Here is a 21,284-nt window from a genome sequence, read left to right on the forward strand (position 1 = left end):
ATGCTTTGAAAAGCTGCAGCCAGAACACACACATTAAAGCGAAATTCCACTTATGCTAAAAAAAAAAAAAAGGTATATAAGATAGAACTGCAGCTAACGATTATTTTCAAAATCGGTTAGCCGATTATTACGTTCGATTAATCGCTTAATCGGATAAAAAATAAAATACATTTAAAAAAATGGCTCCAGTGATGGGACTACTAGTTTGTATTGAGATTGCAGTCCATCACAGGAGCAAGCTTGGAGCGGTGGAAGTTAAAAAGAAAAAAAAAAGTGTGGTGTGCAATATAGTGAAATGAAAAGTGTAAAATTATACAGCAATGAATGCAGAATGGCACCGGCTATAGAGGACTCCAAAAGCCAGCAATAGTACATTATACAGCACAATTTAGAATACCACCAGCTATGGAGGAATACAACAAATCCCAGCAATAGTACATTATAGCTGGCGGTATTCTGCATTGCGCTGTATAATGTACTATTGCTAGGTTTTGTAGTCCTCTATAGCTGGCGGTATTCTGCATTGCGCTGTATAATGTACTATTGCTGGGATTTGTTGTACTCCTCTGTAGCAGGTGGTATTCGGCATTGCGCTGTATAATGTATTATTCCTTGATTTGTAGTCCCCTATACAGCGCAATGCAGAATACCACCAGCTATATAGGAGTACAACAAATCCCAGCAATACATTATACATACAGAGTATAATGTATTGCTGGGATTTGTACTCCTCTATAGTTGATGGTACATTGTGCTGTATAATATACAGCACAATGTACCATCAGCTATAGAGGAATACAAATCCCAGCAATACATTATAGAGCACCATGTGTGGGAAAGTGCAGGCTTTCCAGAGCAGCCTTGCAGCAACTTGTTACTGAGATCGGGCCATGTCTATTGGCGGCTGTCATCCGCCCACAACTGCTCCTCCCCGCGTCCCTGTGCCGATCGTGGATTTGGGCGGGCGGTGAGCGTGAGGCGGGGAAGAGGTGCGGCGTGTGGAGCGTGGATGCGGGTGGCCTGTTTTAGTAGCCACAATGGGAGAAGTGATGAAACTATTCAAATTCATTTGTTAAAAACATTATATAACGGACAGAGAGATTGCTTTTTTTCCTTCAGCAAAAGTGGATTTTCGAATAAATCTTCATTTACAGAATCGCTTTCTTATTTTAAAGTCTAAGTGAACATTTTCAGAAAGTACAGAGAAATAGTCATTGTTTGCTCACTCATTTATAACAAAACTAATATATTATTACAAAAATGTATCCCTAAATTACAATATACTCCCCACAAAAAAAAAAAAAAAAAAATCCTTAAAGTACAACTGTCATAAAAGAAATATGAAGGTGGTCATTCCTGTCTTCTCCATATGATAGTGCTAGCTGCTTGACTGTCATGCTGTGCTCCAGATTTAAGGGTTTCTATGTAACAGTCCGGGAACAAGGAGCCAGGTAAATAGCATTTTATAAAGGATGTGAGCAATGGCAACCTCTATATTGCTACATCTACATTAAGAATCATTATTCACAATAATTACTAATGTTCCCCATTAATATGTCGGCAAGGGAGGTGCCTGTCAACAAACTGGCTTTCCTTGAGGCAGCAATTGTTTCCACAGCATAAACATGCCGGCTCACTCAAAACAAGAAAGCATGCTCATAGAGACGGTAGTCAAGCGGTAACCAAAAGGGTGGTTGTGTACAAATATTTTTATTTTGACAGAACAGAATTACAGTCCATTCAGTAGGATTAAGGAGCAACAGGTTCATACAATGGAAAATGACCTTATAATATTACAACGGCATATTGGTGTGCATTGTTAAGTCATCCAGTGAAGAGCCAATGAAGGATAGCAAAGTTACATTGAGTAAAGGATATGACGAAAACAAAAGCCCCCCTTCCAGAAACCATAGTAAAGACAAAGGCACCACAACGGTCTGTGTATTGAGTCTGGGGGTGGGCTAGCATCTGGAAACCATAGTGAGGACGCCAACTACCTGCCGCTGCTGCAGGACGCCAGCGGAGCCACACAAGTGGGGTAACAAAGGCTAACGGCTATATGCCAAGCAATCATTCTATATGGCGTGTTGAGGTCTCCAAAAAACATCTGTAGAACTTAGAGGTAAGAGAAGAAGAAGAAAAGAGGAAAGGGTAGGAGAAGAAGACAAACAAGGAAGAGAGGAGGCTGTGAGGGGAGTCGAGGGGGGCCCCAGCACCCCGACCAAGCACGTCGCCATCAGATTGCCAAGAGGTCGTGATCCAGACCCAGTGGCTAGACATATTCCAGCCAGGGTGACCACGTCTTCTGGAAGGATAGCCGTAAGGTTCTCATGTACCATGATGCCCATGACCCTTTGTCTAACTTCCGAGAAAGGCAACGTTGGTTGTTTCCATGCTCTGGCTATGGTCTGTCTAGTCGCCAGGAATATACAATTTGCTAATTTCCTTTCTCGTCTGAAGAGGCGAGTAACTGGCTTGCCCAGGAGGGCCTCCCAAGGGTTACGTATAAAGGCTGTATCAAAAACTGATCTCAGTAAGTTATACACTCTAATCCATAGCCTTTGCACTTTTGGGCACCCCCACCAGATATGAAGTAAGGTGCCTCTGTCCGTGCAACCCCGGAAACAGCGGGGGCGAGATGGAGGGGGCAAATTTGGATATCCTGTCCGGGGTCATGTACCATCGGAACATGACTTTATGGGCGTTTTCCTGGCACAAGACATTCAGAGAGCACTTTGTCACAGCAATCCATATCTCAGACCATGCGCGGAGGTCTAATGAGTCTCCCAGATCCCTTTCCCAGGCCAGCATATAGGAGAGTTTCGTTGTCCCAAGTGACGGCACCAGCGAGGCATACAGGAGCGTTATCAGGCCAGCCGAATGGGGGTCAGACCAAAAGTGGGATTCGAAAGGTGTAAGATTGTGTGGTGAACCTGGGCAGTGCCGTAGAAGAGTTGTGATATAACTCTTGAGTTGCTGATATCGAAAGTTCTCTGTGAGGGGAGCTGTCCAGCGAGTTTGAAGGTCTTGGAAGGATTTAACACCACTTATAGATAGAAGGTCCCGGAATATATATATATATAGTTCCGCCAGGCCCACCACGAAAATGCTGGGGCATTCTCATAGGCCGGGAGGAATAAAGGAGTTCCAAATATACCGGAGAGGGGAAGATGGGGTGATATAAGCCCAGCAGTATATTTGACCGAGTCCCACCGTTTCAGACTAAATCGCAAAACAGGGTCTTGAATGGGGGGGCGTGAGGAGGGAGGGGTCCATAGTAGATTATGGATAGGGAGGGGGGCGCATTCCACTATGTCCATGAGGGCCCATTGGGGCAACGCCGAGGTGGAATGAAAGAGCGTTAGCGGAGATATCTGGGCCGCTATGTAATATTTAGCTAAATAGGGGGCGCCGAGGCCGCCCTGCCCCCGTTGGTGGTACAAGACGTTGGCAGCTAAGCGGGGCTTACGGGAATGCCATATGAAACGGAGGATCTTCCTCTGCTCTATACGGAGGATATGGCTAGGGATATGAACGGGAAGGACTTTGAAGAGGTAGAGAATCTTGGGGAGGTAAGACATTTTGATAGCATGAATCCTGCCTAACCAGGACAAGGGCATATTGTGCCAGGAGGTGAGGAGGGACGACAGCTCGCGGAAGAGCGGGGGGGTAATTAACATGGAAGAGCGAATCGAGCGAGGGAGTGATTTTGATTCCGAAGTAAGGCAGGGAAGGGGGCCACGAAAAATTAAAGTTAGATTTTGCCAAGCTCAGGCAACCGGCACTCAGGGAAATGTTCAAGGCTTTTGATTTGGTCTCGTTAACCTGCAAACAGGAGAATGCTTCAAACTCTGATAACGTGCGAAATAGATTGGGAAGAGAGACATGGGTGGAGCGAGAGCATAGAGCGAGATTTTGTGAGGGATACCCGCCAACTCTAATCCCTGAATGGAAGCATTGCCCCGGATGGCAGCTGCCAGCGGTTCTAGTGTCAATATAAACAGGATGGGGGATAAAGGGCAGCCCTGTCTAGTGCCCCGCAGTATGGCCCCTGTCTAGTGCCCCGCTGAGCTGAACCCCGCATAGCGAATGGAGGCTGTGGGTTGGGAGTATAACGCAGATATTCAAGCAAGAAAATCTTCTCCAAAACCCCATCTGCGTAAGACAAAAAACAGGTACTGCCAAGATAAGTTGTCAAACGCCTTGCGTACGTCCATGGAGAGTAACATCATCTCTATGGAACGGGAACGAGCTAGGTGTATAAGTTTAAGAACCCGACGTATATTGTCTCCCGCCTGCCTGCAGGGTACGAAACCGACCTGGTCTTTATGAATAAGATACCCTAAGAAGGTGTTAATCCTAGAGGCCAACACTTTAGCCAGGAGTTTCACATCGGTGTTGAGTAATGAAATGGGCCTAAAGTTAGAACAAGAATGGGGATCAGTAGTAGGTTTGGGAATCATAACAATATTTGCTTTAAGGGCTTCAGAGGGGAGCGGGTGGCCCTGCTTAAGGAAATTGAATTGTGTTGTCAGATGGGTCTCTCCGCCGTTGGGCCGCCAGTTGGATTATGTGCCCGCGAAGCACTGCTTTATAGGCTTCCCACAATACAGTGGGAGAGGACACTGATCCCACATTCTCCCGGAAGTAGGCGGACGAGAGGGAAGGCAGGCGGTCCACTACATCTGGGTGGGAGAGAAGGGAGTCGTTCAAGGACAAGGAGGAGGAGGAGGAAGGCCTGGGGAGCAATGAGCAGCAGGTCAGGACTGTGGGGTCGTGGTCCATCAGATTATGATCTCAGTCTATCATAAAACAAAACGCTGAGGAATCCATTTGACAAAACAGCTCTGTAAATAACAGTAACAGATTGATACATGTGAAACTAATCAAAAGAAAACACAGGAACAAAAAATCAACATAAACATAAGGAGAGCGGTGCAGAACATGGGCGCATAGTGCCTCCTCTGCGTTCGGGAAGGGAAATCCAAGAGACATTATAAGTTTTCCAGAAGGCCTTGAACGTAATTAAAAATGTAAAAAGAAAGAAAAGAAAAAAAACCCTTGGAGGAATCATTCAGCACAAAAATCAAAAAGAGGGGTCGCCTTGGGTAGCAACGGCCTAGCCAGGCCTTGTAGCCCGTGAATAACCCAAACAGGCCAGCTTCACCGGCTCAACAAAGGACGGGACAATACCCGCATAATGAGGAACATCAGTGGGTCCAGGGTTGCCGGATAGCTTTCCAGGAGGCAGAGAGCCACAACAAAAAGGAAAAAAGGTACCCGAGTTAACAATAGCCTAGTACAAGGCCGTGATGTGTAATCCAGCTTCAATGCGTAGTAGTTCAGCCGTTGGGTTTAGAGCGAAATACCTGGGAGCCCAAGCGCTGCAGGGCCTGAGATCTGCGAGGCGACCGGCCAGGATCGCGTGAGGCCTGTGAAGAATGGGACCGCTGAGAGGCCTGGGCTCTCCGCTGGAGGGGCTGCGAGCCCGGAGGCGAGCTCCACCGGGACCTGAAGGCCCATCTCACGTAGGCAGGAGCGCAGATCCTCGGGAGAGCGGGGCTGGAACGACCCTTGGTACGTAAAAAGGAGGCGAAAGGGGAAGCCCCATCTGTAGTTGATTCCCGCATCCCGGAGAACTTGCAGGTAGGGTCGAAGGGCTCTGCGCTTTAGAATGGTCGATAGGGCCTGATCCGAATAGAGGCTGTAAGGATGGCCCTGGAAAGACAGTGCTGGCGCCTGCCTCGCAGACTGCAGGAGTCGTTCTTTCGTGCGGAAATAATGTAGCTTAACCACCACATCCCGCGGCGGTCCGTCCGGTCTGTCCAAGCGCCCTATGGATACGGTCCATCTCTAGGCGGTCTGCGGCAAGATCAGGGGCCAGTTCCTGGAACAGTGCGGTGGCCAAGCCCACGAGGTCCTCAATCGATTCGGGAAGGCCCCGGATGCGTATTATTACTGCGCCGAGCCCGGTTCTCGTGGTCTTCCAGTTGGTCGCGGAGAAGGGATAGCGCCGACTGGGCAGATTCCAGATCTTGTTCGTGGCCCTCTAGTATGGTGGTGGCATCATCCATACGGGATTCCAGGGAGGCAGTGCAGTGTCCGATCTCACTAATTTCACGTCGGAGCTCCGAGGTGATAGCGGCGGAGGCTTTAGAGAGTTCCTCCCGCACCATGTCCCGCATTCGCACCAGGAGGTCGGACCCCTGCGATCCATGGGAACCAGACACCTTCTCAGCAAACAGGTCTTGGCTATCCTCAGAGTCAGCCGACATTTGAGGAGCAGCGTCGTCATGCAGGCCGCCAGACGCCATCTTGCCCAGAGCACAGCGCGTGCGAGGAGTCTCGGAGGGCTGGTTGCGCGCGCTTGTATCTGGACTGCGAGGATCTCATCTGGGCGCCCGAGGTGAGTAGGTTCACAACCTACCTGGGGACCCGACCCGGCAAGCAGGGTTATGGTAGAAAACGGGTGTCTCACGGCTCAAGAAGTGCGGAGCGGTATCAAGAAGCAGCCATCTTGAACCGTCGCACGCATGCGCCCCCCAAAAGGGTGGTTGGATCATGCCTGTACATCACCCACCACCTCTTTGAAATCTATGGCCTGCCTGTGACATCACGGTTTCCCTATTCTGTTGTAAACATTTATCTCCATCAGCTGTAAAATTTAGGGATGCACTGATACCGGTTTTTCGGTATCAAGTACCAATATTTTTTTTTCGGTACTCGCTGATACCGAATACCAATACCGGAAGTTTCATTGAGGAAGCCAGGCGGTGTGTAATAACTCGCCACCTGGCTTCCTGATTAGCCGGGAAGCTGGGTGGCGTGTAAAGACTTGCCACGACAAAGCATGGTGACGGCTTTCAGGCAAATCAGGAAGCCGCGCACCGTGTAATGACGTGGCGCCCAGCTTCCTGATTGGCCGGGAAGCCGGCTCCATGCTCCCTTGTCATGAGGTGACTAGGAAGCATGAACCCGGCTTCCCGGCCAATCAGAGAGCCGGGCGTCACATCATAACACGGCACCCGGCTTCCTAATTGGCCAGCTTTCCGAACAATCAGGAAGTTGGGCAGGGAGTCATTACACATTAGCCGGGAATGCCAGCTCCATGCTCTCTTGTCACAAGTGTACTAGTGTCTGTATCGGTGCCTCCCTAGTAAAATGTATACATAGTTTATCCCACAAGCGGCTGTACATACCAGATTGCATTTTCTGCATTCTTTTTTAAAAATTCATAATTTTTTTCCTAAAAACATTAACAAGCTTTCAAATCAGATGCACAGAGCTGCTGTACATTTCTGAGGAGAACACAGCCTGACATGTAATTAAACTGTAAATCACATACTTACACTTCCCATGGTAAAAGTACGTTGAAATACACAAAATATGTCATATATTAACACAGTTCCATCTTCCTGAATACAGATTAGATCTTCCGAGACTGTCCATCCTAGGTGCACCACCTGTCCACTCTTCCACTAAAAAGAATGAAAAAGCAATTTTATATAATTTGCAGATTAATGGCAAACCTACAAATATATATGTTCAATAAAACAATGCAAACCATTTTAATCACTCACCGCAATTGTAGATAAAAGAACACCAGACGCTGAGTAGATTTCCAAGACAGGACGTGAACTGCTTGGTTTATCTTTTGTCACATAGTTTTTCATCAAGGCTTTAAAAGAGTTAGACAAAAAAAACAATAAGAAGTAAATCAGCCTTTGCAGGAATGATAAAATACGGTATTACACATCTACATCTACTGCAAGGCTGGACAACTCCCAGGTAGCCAATGCTGCTTAAGAATTACTGTGGGTGCCTTCAATGCCCCTGATGCAAAGTCACGTACATTATTTCTCTGTACACAAGAACCCTTAAGTCACCTGCAAAGTGCTATCAGATTGCCCTTTCATGTGATAGCAATGAGGTAAAAAAAAAAAAAAAAAGTTAAATAAAATACATTTAAAAATAAAAAAACAAAAATCCCCCAACCTGCAAATGTGCGCATGCTAACGTACACACGTGTCGGGTGCACCTACGTACAAAAACGACAATTGCACTACCCATGTGTTGTATAACCGCATGTGCCAGAGCGGAGAAATCATTCTAGGGCCAATATTCACAGTTAACGCTAAACTGATGACCTGTGTAGGCTTTTAAAGCGTCGCCTATGGACAATTTGAGGTACCGTATTTTGATACCATTTCAGGGGCGCATGCAATTTTTAAGCTTGGCATGTTGGGTATCTATTTAATTGACACAACCTCAGCTTTTATATTTTACAAAAAATGTGTATTATATTGTGTTTCTGTGCACTGAAATAAACATAAGTGTCATTTTTACTGAATTTTGGGGTTTGATAAAGAGTTGCACTAATATAATTTTCACAGCAGATGAGATAACATGGCGGGTGTGACCAAGAAATAAGCATTTCCAATACTTCAGATAATAGTTCCCACTGGTCTCTGTGAAGAGTAAATGGATAGAATTCATCCAACCAGAAGACTTCCTGACAGATCTGATGAATGAATACCATATATCAGGAGTGGACAACATAATATGGACTAGGGGTCAGTCTGTCCAGTCCAGGAGCCAGCTCCACTGACAACAACTGGAGAAAACCTCATAAGTTAGGCACCAGCTGTCATTTCCAAGAACCTTGGGCTACCTGACTCCTGACATTTGTCCGTTTCTGACATTTATTACAAACAGAAAATGTTGACTGGATTGAGAATGGTTCAACAATTACAGCAAAGCCATCTTAAAAGGAGAACTATGAGATGAGTGCTTTTCACTCACCTCATAGTTCTAGCCGACCTGTGACAATGAGACTGTCACAGGTCGGCTCAGTAGATCGGGAGGTGAGCGAACACATACCGGCGTTCGCTCGCCTCTCTGCCGTGACAGGGGAGGGGCTGGATTCCCCCCTCCTCGCTCCGATCCTCCAGCGCTGACTGGCGGAACGGACGGAGGAGGGTACAGCTGGCTCTGCCTCTAGATAGGCAGAGCCAGCTGTCACTCACGCAGCTGGGTGGATCCAGACATAATTGTCGGGATCCGCTTCAGCTGCGGCGTCTCAGTATACCGCGAGCTGTAGCTCCTTATATACTGAGCTTTGGGTGACGGGAGGACGCTAGTTTGTGTCCTCCCGTTACCCTAAGGCGAACTATGGGGAAAAGCCCTAACCCCATAGTTCTCCTTTAAATCTGTTAGGACCGGTCTCTTTTTGTGGCATCTGTTCTATTGGATAGGTTGCCCATCACTTTCTGACACACACACGAAGAAGCCAGAGGAAATCTCTCCAAAGTGAGGGAAATCTAAGACAGCTGTTATTATTTTACAAGAGCCCTCAATTGAAGATCTGCCCTCTGTTTCTATTTCAGGGCCAACGTAACATTTTGGCTGTTCTTTCACTCTGTCCTGATAATTATCACTAGGACAGGGTGACTTTCCCCAGCTGCCACACAGACAGCAATAAAAATGTGACAGGATTGCCAACCCTTCCCCACTCTATCCAAACCTAAACATAAGTTTAAAGTGATGTTAAAGAGGAACTTCAGTTATTATAAAAATTAACCTTTGCCGTGGGGCAACCCCTGCACTACAAAAGGTTAACTGCTCGTTTCTAGTCCAGGGGCTGGCATTTAATAGATACTCCCCTGGTCCTCAGTCCCGTGGTGATGAGAGCTCACCTCTCTCCCCCTCCGCTCCAGCTGTGGTATGTCCCTCAGTGTCCTCATGTCTAATGCAGGTTAATGGACCTGTGTTAGACATGATGACGTCTGCGGTGCTTAGACCGCCGGAACATGGGGGAAAAGAGGCTGCGGGGACCAGTCTAGCAGCCAGGTGGGACAGAGGATAAGGCGAGTATTTATTTGAGCCCCTAGACCAAATTGAGCACTTAACCCATGCAGGGCAGGGGTAGCCCGACTGCAAGGGAAAAGTAGTATTAAAAGCTGGTTGCTTTGTACCTTAATGCATTCTACTTACCTGTGAAGTTTTGTCACTGCCCCTGGTCCCTGAAGCGATCCTCTGTTCCTCGAACTAGGAAGAGGCTACTGAGGGCAGAGGAGCCATAGGCTCCTTCTGCCATCAATCAATCTGTTGGGAGGAGAGGAGGGGCGTGACCTGCCGCAGGGCTGTGTGTGTCTATGGATGCACACATCTAGTTGTGGGGACAGCCAGGAACGCACACACATGGGAGCCGCCACAGCAGCAGCTTAGCTGATGGAAGCACCCATGCAGGGGGCGGGAGGGAGAACGAGGAACGTAACATTTAAAAAAAAGAACAGAAGATATTAACAAGTGTGGGCCTCCTATACATATTTAAAAACAAATTCAAAAAAGATCAAGCTTTAATATCACTTCAACTTTTTAGACTACTGGAGTTCTGCTTTAAAGTCAAAAGGTGTCCAAGCTATTTTAAATGCTCATGAAATCACTTACAATGGATGCTGCTCCTAGATGTTTTAAAGTTTTAGCTTCCTGTAGAATCAGCTGATCCCCTGAGCAGTGGCCCCGAAATCTTGTTTTAGGGTGGCTCCTTTTCCTTGCAGGGTCCTATGGAGCCACCTTTGTGTGTGCTAGCAAGGTGCTTATGTCTCCACATAAAAAGGCAGGAAAAGGCAAGCCATTCTCCTCCATCCGGCTCCTCCCTTTAGGCACACTTTAATGCCCGGCACCAGCCAAAACCTGTTTTGAGGGTTTAGAGCTGTGTCTATGTATTGTGTCTATGTATACATATAGATTTAAATCTTGTACATATACAAGTATGTATTTAAAATATACGCACATACAGGAATGTAACTATACATGATGGGCCACAATTACAACATTTTTGAAAGGCTCCATACTCCATGTTTAAAGGAGAACTATGAGGCGAATGATTTTCACTCACCTCATAGTTCGAGCTGACGTGTGACAATGAAACTGTCACAGGTCGGCTCAGTAGATCGGGAAGTGAGCGAACACATACCATCGCTCGCTCACTTCTCGATCTATCCCCGCTGAGAGCAGTGGCTCACGGCTCCCTGCGAAGATTCCCCCCTCCGCTGTCCGATCCTCCAGCGTTGACTGGCGAAACGGACGGGGGAGGGCACAGCTGGCTCTGCCTCTGGATAGCTGCAGTTGGGTGGATCCAGACAGTATTATCGGGATCCATCCAGGCTGCGGTGTCTCAGTATACTGAGCTTTGGGTCACGGGAGAACGTTAGTTTGTGTCCTCCCGTTACCCTAAGGAGAACTTTGAGGAAAAGCCCTGACCCCATAGTTCTCCTTTAAAGCAATGCAAAAATCAAAGTCCGTTTCCATTCTATGTAAGACTGTGGCATAAAAAAAAACCATTCATTTGAATCTAATGAAACTACAGACACACACATCATTTTATCCAACGATATTTAGAAAGCGACAATAATGTCTGGTTCATTTTGTAACTAGGCAGCAATTACACAACACATGGTAATATGGCAAGCAGCGTTACATATTATACATGATGTGACACATGTGTTTCTAATAGAGGAGAAAGGGACATTGGGGGGAATTTGTCAAACCTGAAGCAGACAAAACCCGGAGCAGATTTACACTGCAACCAATCAGCTTCTCCGTCTCATTTTCAAATCTTTCCTGGGCAAACTGAAGAGAGAAGCTGATTGGTTGCCAGGGGCAACTTCTCCAGACTCTGTTTGCTCCAGTTTTGATAAATTCCCCCAATTGTCCCTTTATGAGAGGCACAGCTAACTTGCACTTTGTAGCAGAAGCTAAAACAATCTTTGTAAACCAGTCATTACTCTACTAGTAGCAATACATTTTTCAAAAGAAAACATAAATATAAATACCTATCGATCCTCCATAGGGACCAACTGCCACAAGACAATCTTTAAATTCTTCTCTGATATTCCATCCCATATCATATAAATTCAATTTCCTGCAGACAAAAAACAAAAAAACTTTTCAATGGCTAATAATCCGGAACAATTCCGATTTTCAACCTTTCATTTTAAAAGTTATAAAGCCGTTTCACAGTTGTGTGTTGTATTGATTCTCAAATCCTGGGCCTTGTGACTGGAATCACTCTCCCATAAAGTCTACTGCTTTGACGCACTCCAAAAGCCAAACTTTCGTGTTTGGGATAGACTGGAAAAGGGTAAAAACGTCCGTCAGCGCACCCAAGAGATACACTGAGGATGATGTACTAAAGGAGTTGAGAATCTTCACCCAATAAGGTCACTTCAAATAACTACCCAATCGTGCAGGGTAACTTGGTTTTCTCTTTTGCATCAATGTAGAATTAAAATGAATCCTCACTCAATTTATTGAGAGAAGATTCTCAGCTCCACCCTTTCAATTGGCCCTTTTGATCATTCTGAACAGGACAAAAAGCTTTGAGAGATCTAAAATGTTATGGTTGTTGTCACCAGAATTATTAACCCACACCGCAAGTGTTAAAGGAGAACTATGGGGTTAGGGCTTTTCCCCATAGTTCTCCTTAGGGTAACGGGAGGACACAAACTAGCATCCTCCCGTCACCCTAGGCTCTGTATACCGCGAGCTGTAGCTTGCGGTATACTGAGACGCCGCAGCTGAAGCGGATCCCGACAATTATGTCTGGATCGGCCCAGGTGCGTGAGTGACAGCTGGCTTTGACTATCTAGAGGCAGAGCCAGCTGTACCCGCCCCCTCCCCCGTCCGTTGACGTCCAGCGCTGACTGGCGGATCGGAGTGGGGGGAATCCAGCCCTGACAGAGAGCCGTGACATGTGTTCGGTATGTGTTCGCTCACCTCCCGATCTACTGAGCTGACCTGTGACAGTCTCATTGTCACAGGTCGGCTAGAACTATGAGGTGAGTGAAAAGCACTCACCTCATAGTTCTCCTTTAAGAGCTTGTTTTGGTCTGGGGAGGTTATATCCCGCTTGCTCCTAGACTTCTTCCAGTAACCTCTCTCCCCCTCGGCTGCAGCAGTTTAAGACCCAATAAATCAGCACATTCTATAGAATCTATGGAACGTGAGGACGCCGAAGGACATTCCATTGCTGCAGCATAGGAGGAGAGAGGCTGAAGGGATTGCTGTAACAGCTGGCCACATCTGAGGATCGGGTGAATATAAGTGTTACTTTCCTTCCTAGAGCAAAACAAGCACTTTTAACACTTGCAGTGCGGGAGTAGCCTCACTACAAACATGAATAATCATTTTCCCCAGAGTTCGGCTTCAGTTTCTGTATACAGTAATAAATATGGGGATTATTTATTTTTTTACACTGCTAAGGGCTGCAGCAAGCGTCTGCAACCTAACCTGTGTAGGCAAAAATCTTTGCACCGACCATGGAGAACTGCAATAGACTCTGGTAGCACAGGGTATTTTAACCCTTGTTGCAGCACCTAGCAGTGTAAACAAAAAGTAAAAGCATCTCGTATTCTAATACTGCATTACAGAAATAGATAGCGAAGGTTGAATTGGGCTTTAATGAGCTGCATTTAAAAGCTGCCATATACTGACCGGTAATAGACGTCCCCCAGAGGGTACCAGTTAGCAGTACAGAAATCCATGACTAGGGATACCAGCTCTCAAAGATTCACATCAAAGCGCTGGGCAGCTGCTGGAAGAAGATGCGCTCCAGCTGTCATGTGACACGAATCAGACCCGGAACTCTTCCGCTCATGTGACTTCTGTGCACTTCCTGCACACTTCCGCCTTTTGAGAGATGGGCGGAGCGAGGAACGTCATCGTTGTTTACATTCTGCTGCGTCTCTGTGCATGGCTTGTCATTGCCCCTTAGGCAGTGATCATGAATCAATGTGAAATATTCATAACAGAAGCTGCGGGCTTGCCAAGATATTTTGCTTGCACTGCGTATAGTGAAGTGTGAATGTGAAGTATGTGACTTACATTGCAGAGATCTACTTTGGCATGATTTAGGACTATAGAGTGAAGAATTAAAGAGAGTATCATAAATAATGAGAATGCAAGGTCCATTTAGGGTTGCCACCCTCTAGCGACGCATTGGAAATTTCTGGGGGGTCGTGGCTTATTCATAGGTAGATAGCGCCACCCATTCATATGTAAATATCGCAGTCGAGACTATTTTCAGTGGCGGGCCAGCATCCCCTATCTTGATTTTGGTTGCCCCTGTCTGCCTGACATCTTGTGTCCGGGTTTCAGCTGCCATGAAACCCGGACACAGCATTCAAAACCTGGACTGTCCGGGTGAATCCTGGACAGGTGGCAACCCTAGGTCCATTTCTGTTGCAACCCTCCCATCCCAACATCACCACAACCTGAATGAAAAACACTCAGGACTGATTAATCCATAGGTTCTTATAACCACGCGTTTCCACAAAACACTAACCGCGAGCTGCACTGTGGTGCCACTCATTTCAAATCCCAACATACTACCCGTGTTTCCCCAAAAATAAGGCACTGTCTTATATCTTTTGGGGCTGCAAAAAAACACACTAGGTCTTATTTTCGGGGGAGGTCTTATTTTCATTTTTTTAAATGTACAACAATCCACACTTATTAATGTAGAAAAGTCTACATGTATTCAAATACAAAAATATGGTGATCAGGGCAATCAGGGGTGCCGTACCTTTCCAAGAGCAATTTGCTAAGCAATCGCTGGCCAGAATGAGCGAAGCGCACTTTCACTATCGATTCCTCACAGGCGGAGAGCATTTGGTATCACTCCGCCTGTGACAGGAGCTGGCGCTATAGAGGAAGCATCGGCTTATGCCGCTCTGCTCCCTCCAGTGCCCCCTCGCTTCCTCTAGCGCTGGCTTCGTTGGCAAGCTGATTCTCTCCCGCGGCTCTTCAAGTTCCCCCTTATGCCACCACCGGCCCTGGGAATGGTCACAACTAGGTCTTATTTTCGGGGTAGGTCTTATATTTTAGCAATTCCCAAAAGTAGTACTAGGTCTTATTTTCGGGGTAGGTTAGGGTTGCCACCTTTTCTTCAAGCGAAACCCGAACACTCCAGCAACGCACGGTCATTTTTGTGGGAGAATGAGTCGCGGCTTGTTCAAATGTAAATAGCGCCACCCATTCATATGTAAATATCACAGTGGAGACTATTTTCAGTGGGGGGCCAGTAGCCCCTATCCTAATTTTGGTGGCCCCTGTCTGCCTGACATCTTGTGTCCGGGTTTCTGCTGCCATGAAACCCGAACACAGCATTCAAAACCCGAACTGTCCGGGTGAATCCTGGACAGGTGGCAACCCTAGGGTAGGTCTTATTTTCGGGGAAACAGGGTATTACTGTAGCGGGCAATGCTGCATTGCAATATACCATACAGTGTGTTGTGGTGCCTGCATTTATTTTTTTTTAAAAGGTTGGCGTCCATTTTATGACATATTAAGGTGTGCTGCTAGCCCATTCAAAAGCAATAGGCTGTTAAAGCAATGAGATGAATACACTAAAAAACATTGTGTTGCAAGTGCATTAACACTTAGTGTGAATGAGGCATCAGTAAACACAATAAAAATAAGGAGAAATTGTGAAAAACAAATACTTTAAAACCAAGTTTCTTGCAACTTTCTTTAGGGGATGGTGTTGTCACCAAATGACACTACAGGATCCTGGGAACATTGATGCTCTCAAATGTTGCAAAAAGATGCATCTGCACTGTGCAGGAATGTATTGTGTGATTTGCTACTCTCAACTTTTCCGGCATCCTGTGGTGAGGCCCAGTGGTATCACCATCCCATATAGAAAATGACCGGAATAAGGTAAGATTTTTTTTTTAATCTTCTTAAATGTTTTATTCTTTTATTGATTTCACTAAGCATTTCTTTTTGGGGGGGGGGGGGGGGGCTGCAATATAAGTGGACCTTAAAATCCTTCATCTCTGTTTCTCCCCAGATGGCTGGCATCTTCTTTGTTTAGGGTCAGCATTTACTTCCTAGACTTAAAGCTGAACTCCAGCTGTAAAAATCTATATAGCTTGGCACAATGTAAGTATATATAAATGATCTCTGGTAGGGCCACGGAGATTGTGTAATACACTGTATTAGCCACTGCTGCTACATTTTATTACAGTGTCTTCCCCTTACAGTAACAGCCTCTGTGCTGAGTGACCCCCCTTCTGCTGTTGAAACACAGAGGGTCACTCGCTTGGCACAGCTGCCATTCAGAGGGCATCTAGTATTTTTCTCAATGAATACTAGGTATTCTCAGCACCACCCCTTGCCCAATCAGAGAATGAGCAGTATTCATTCAACAAAATACTGACATCCTCTGAATGGCCATTGTGTTCCTATACTCGGAAGAAGCTCTAATACACTGTAGTAAGTGCAACTAATACAGTGTATTATATAAGCCCAACAACCCTGCCAGGGATCATTTATATACTGTACTTACATTGAGGAAAACTGGACCAGTGTAAGTATATCTAAAGTACAGCTTTAAATACTGGCTCACCTACATGACATGCTACAAAATGACAATGTACATTCTGATCACTGGGGACATAGGAGACTGAGGAAATACATTCTGCTTCCTGCAGAAGACTGATGACTTCATCCTGGTCTAGGCAAAGTCACTTGACTGGAGTTTAAGGGCTTCCCTTAGAATGATAAAAGGCAGAGCCTTTTGAAAAAATATACAGTATTGTCTATCGTTAATTAAGAGACACAGGAATCTATAGACCTGTGAGTATACTACCACACGCAGGAGGAATGGAAACGCGACTAAAAACAGCCAAAAATGTTCTTTCAAAAATCGTGCGGAAACTACGGTGAAACGCTTCCGCCCTGGTGTGAATGGCACCTGAATGAGGCCTAACACTTTACTTTAATACTGCCACACCAATGAGAGGCTGAGGAAAGGGGGATTATTAAAAAAATGAAGGAACGCTAAACTGTAAATAAGCGATTTATGTTAGAAATGTTTTTTGCGCTGTGCTGGTGTTTGTGTTGTGATAACATGATACAGGCGTATATTTAATTACAACACAAGGTATCACAACGCACGTCAGTGCGTCACAAAGCTTTGCCATGCGCTGCCACAGTTAAATTAAAACACAAAGTCCTCAATGTCTTTTTCAGCAGCCTCAGCACTCAGTTAATGGGAAGCACTTAGTACAGAGGCTTCCCATTCATTCACAAACTGCTGATAGTAATTACTAGTATTTACTATCAAGCAGATTATCAATGGGGAGGAGCCTCTGTACAGAGTGCTTCTCCCCATTGAGAAATTCATAAATGAACAGGAGGTGATGTAAATCACCTCCTGTTCATTCATAACTGGGGACACATAGTACTATGTGTCCCCAGTTATTTACAAACACTGGAGTGATCAGACGATCACTCCAGTATTTGTGCTGCACACAGAGGATCGGTATATATCAATGATACTTACCGATCCTCCGCTCGGCCACGTACACAGCCGCTGTCATCACATAGCGACCGCATCGGTCGCTATGGTGGTAGTTCCGCCACTGAGCTAGAGTATGTGGGGCTGATTCCTTCCACAGGGAAAACATTTTAACCTGCAAGACTATGTCAGCCAATTGTGGACTGTGCATTAGTTATCTCTTTGCTGTTGTATGAGGTCCCTAATGGTGGCCTCCTTTGATGCAATCTTACTTGCTAATCATCATGCCAGGACCTTACTGAGGGAGATCCTTTGCAAATAGGAAAAGTTGACCTCTTACCTGAACAGGGTCATTTGTCTGAGTTCATAAACCCAGGAATCCCTGATGTAGTGATTTGTCTCTCTGTGGTGGAAGATAGTCACAAGAGATAAACGCTTTAATGGATGTCACTGTCAGTGTAGGCTATTTGGTCTTAGCAGGATTTCTATCAATGTCTTAGAACTTTAGGCGATACAGCTGTCCTACCTTCACTGGACTGTTCTGCTAGAGGCTACCTGGTCTGAGTAATAGCCAACAATACCATGCATTAGCATACAGTGCCTTGCAAAAGTATTCGCCCCCTTGGTGTTTTTCCTGTTTTCTTAAATTACAATCTGGAATTAAAATCGTTTTTTTGTGATGTACACAACCTGCCTACCGCTTTGTAGGTGCAAAAAGACTTGCTCTGTAATTTCAGCAAATGATGGCTCTACAAAGTATTGACTTTTGCGGCCAATTCACACTAATTGAGGTGCGTTCCAGAGCGGTAGCTGCTGGAACACACAGCAATCATACACTATACTTCCCCCTTCATTCTGGGGCACTGCAGCCATGCCCCCTCCCGCAGTGCAATCGGACGTATGGCAAAACATTGACTGCGTTCCGGTCCACTGCGAACGCATAAAAATCCTGCATGCTCTATGACTTGCCATTTACTTCAATGCGCATCCACACGCCTTCCCGCCCCAGAATGAAAGGTGAAGTTTAGTGTGTGATTGCTGTGCGTTCCAGCAGCTACCGCTCTGGAACGCACCGCAACTGGTGTGAACTGGCCCTTATTCACACTCAAGATTTCAGGGTTTGTTTTGTCTTAATTATTGTTTGTGTCACAATAAAAATTATTTTGCGCCTACAAAGTGGGAGGTGTGTTGTGTACATCACACAGTGCAAACTCCAAATGAATCAATTTTATTTCCAGTTTGTAATGCAATAATTCAAGCAAAACACCAAGGGGTGAATACTTTGCAAGGCACTGTATGTCAATGGTCACGAAGAAACCAAGGGTCCCGCATTGGCAAGGAAGGTGGAGCACATTCTTTGCTTGGAGGAAATGTAGGTTCCGGCTTTTTCTGTAGTATACATTCCAGCCATGGATAACTGGCAGGCCAACTACCTCAGTCAACAAAGTGGTCTCTACATGAAGAAGTCTTACAACAAATTTGTCTCAGGTGGGCAGCATCAGACATGGATCTCATGGTGTCAACAGAAAGCTCGACAGATTTGTTGCAAGGCCAAGGGCTTCCCTAGTGCATGCGACTGATTCAGTGTGTAGTGCAATTATAAAAGGAGACCACGGACATCCTTCCTTGGTGCTATGTATAATCAGGAAGGGAGATGTTACTAATGTTTTTTTCAAAAACGTCTTCCACTTTAACCAGTGCTAAGGAATAAAGTGAAACCCATTTTAGAAATAGAGTCAAACACTTTGCACGCATCTAATAATACTGGGACTCCTGTCCCTCTGTTGGAGTTAACGTTTTGCAGGTTTGTGAGGAAATCTCTAAAGTTAATCGGTGTAGATCTTAGGATGCCACCCCTGTTTGGTCAGAATTAATGAGAGCGGCTATGTTCTCTTTTAATGAAAAGGCTAAAACCTTAGCTCCCAATATAAGGTTAAAAAACCTTCTGCTGTTTCAGGTAGGCAATTTCAAATCAATGGAATGGCAATTGGAGAGTAGTTCGGCCATGTCGGATAACAATTTGCTTTTTTTATTGCCAGTATCAATAATGTTTTTGGCTCCACATTTTGTCTACTTTAATATAGTAAGTATAGTTGATGAGCTCTCTCATTTGCTTGCCTTATATTATTATTTTCCACAGTAGGGTCCTCACTATAGTTCTTTTCTGCCTTTGTCATTTTAACTCATGTGTTTGACTACAACGTTATATTATTATTATTACATATACAGTAATTCTTGTTAGTACCATAAAGGAGTCCCTAAGTGTGAAGCCAATCAAACTAAATAAACTGCTACAGTAACTGCATTATACTCCCTGTAATACAAAACAACTTTATTACCTTAGCACTGTTACGCTAAAGGTGCCCATACACCTTACGATTATCGGACGAAACGTTTTGTCTGATGATCAAATAGTCGTACGATTTTCGTACGACAGCCCCATCGTGCCCCGATGATCGCAAGATTAATTTAGCTGTAATTAACGAGAAGCACCTGGACGAAAAATGTGGTAATTGATTTGTCGTATTTTCGTTCGCGCGTGCGCAGTGTAGATCGTACGTCTTTTGACGGACGGAAACGCCAGCAACCTTACGACAATCGTACGATCGAGCAAAGTTTTCAAACATGCTTGACCGTCAAAAGTCGTACGATTGTACAGTAATGTCGGTTCGGGCACTCTATTCACACGTACGATTGTCGTTCGAAAAGTCGATCGCATACGATTATCGTTCGATAATTGTAAGGTGTATGGGCACCTTAAGAGTTATGTGTGTCTAGTGGCAGAACACAATTAGTTGGGTGCTTCCAGTGCCAAGCATCTATAAGACATTTTGGTAATTAAAAATGAGAAAGTTACTGTTTGTTTGACCTGTTGTTCACAGCATAGGCACATGCACACGAGGCTAATAGCTGTGGCTGCAGATTCCTGTGGCAAGGACCTGCGGATTCTTGAGGTAGAATAACAGGTGGGTCTTTACAGCTGTGAATGACAAGGCTGACAGGGGCTCTATCTGCCTATGGCTGCCCGCATGTAATCATAGATGGAAGGGTTACCTGTGGTTAGGGCTAGATGACTGCCCCTGGACGCAATCTGTCTGGCTATCATCTGTCCGCAACTGCAGTTAAGCATTCTATCTATCATTACATGTTGACAGCCACGGAAAGATGTGGCTGCTGTCAGCCTGGCATTCACTTGAATGGCCACAGATGTATAGACACATTTGTGATTCCTATCGCAATCATTTGCAGGTTCTTGCATAGAAATCTACAGCCACAGCTATAAGCACCGTGTGCATGTGGCCTTAATGTGACATTTCTCCTATCATCAGTATTTGACCATCTGCAGCATTATATAGTCTGATCATTAAATTGTTTAATAACAATATGTTAAAGGGAATTGGGGCACAGACATTAGCAAATGTATATAAAGTACATGCATCAATTTGGGCCTAATTCAAAGTAGTAATAAACTTTCAATCTTTTTTTCAATATTGAATCCAGATCAAACAAGTATGCATTGCCCAGCAAAGTATTTCTTTATATTTTTACACAATAATTTACAGTCATCATGTTTCTAAACAGCTGGCTCCAATTATCTCTGCTCGACTTCCCTGAACAGTCCAGTACAAGATCACAAGGGACAGAGCAGCCTCCAGCAACTGTCCATCTATTAGCTTGGAGAAGAGAGGAAGGAGAAAGGCAGGAAGAAAACATTTTCAGGGTTATTCACAAAATGGTGAAGAGTTTGGAGAAGACAGGAGAATTGAACAATCTAGGATAACATAGCTGAACTGGAAAGTGAACGTTTCCAAATCAGCTATTTTGGCCTAGATTGTTCACTTCTCCTGTCTTCTCCAAACTCTTCACCCTTCTGTGAATAACCCTGTTTGATTTTAATTTCACTTTAAATCTCCAAAATTGTGAGTTCTTTTGGTTTAATAGATGTTTTTTTTTATTGAAAGTTTAAATATCATAG

At 45.2% G+C, this 21,284-nt stretch overlaps 1 protein-coding gene across 1 annotated transcript in view; it reads right to left on the reverse strand.

Annotated features, from left to right (window-relative positions):
• LOC108791497 (vacuolar protein sorting-associated protein 16 homolog) overlaps positions 1–13,606 on the reverse strand; it is a 30,416-nt gene extending 16,810 nt beyond the window's left edge. The window contains exons 1-4 of the mRNA XM_018562003.1: positions 13,498–13,606; positions 11,838–11,926; positions 7,581–7,678; positions 7,350–7,478 (exon numbers count right to left, since the gene is read on the reverse strand). Of these exons, the coding sequence (XP_018417505.1) occupies positions 7,350–7,478; positions 7,581–7,678; positions 11,838–11,926; positions 13,498–13,547 (366 nt within the window). The 5' untranslated portion in view covers positions 13,548–13,606. The remainder of the gene's footprint in view (positions 1–7,349; positions 7,479–7,580; positions 7,679–11,837; positions 11,927–13,497) is intronic.
• Positions 13,607–21,284: the final 7,678 nt, after the last annotated feature.

This window comes from Nanorana parkeri, unplaced genomic scaffold (assembly GCF_000935625.1).
Source record: "Nanorana parkeri isolate BGI_ZX_2015 unplaced genomic scaffold, ASM93562v1 scaffold555, whole genome shotgun sequence".
NCBI classification, from domain to species: Eukaryota; Metazoa; Chordata; class Amphibia; order Anura; family Dicroglossidae; genus Nanorana; species Nanorana parkeri.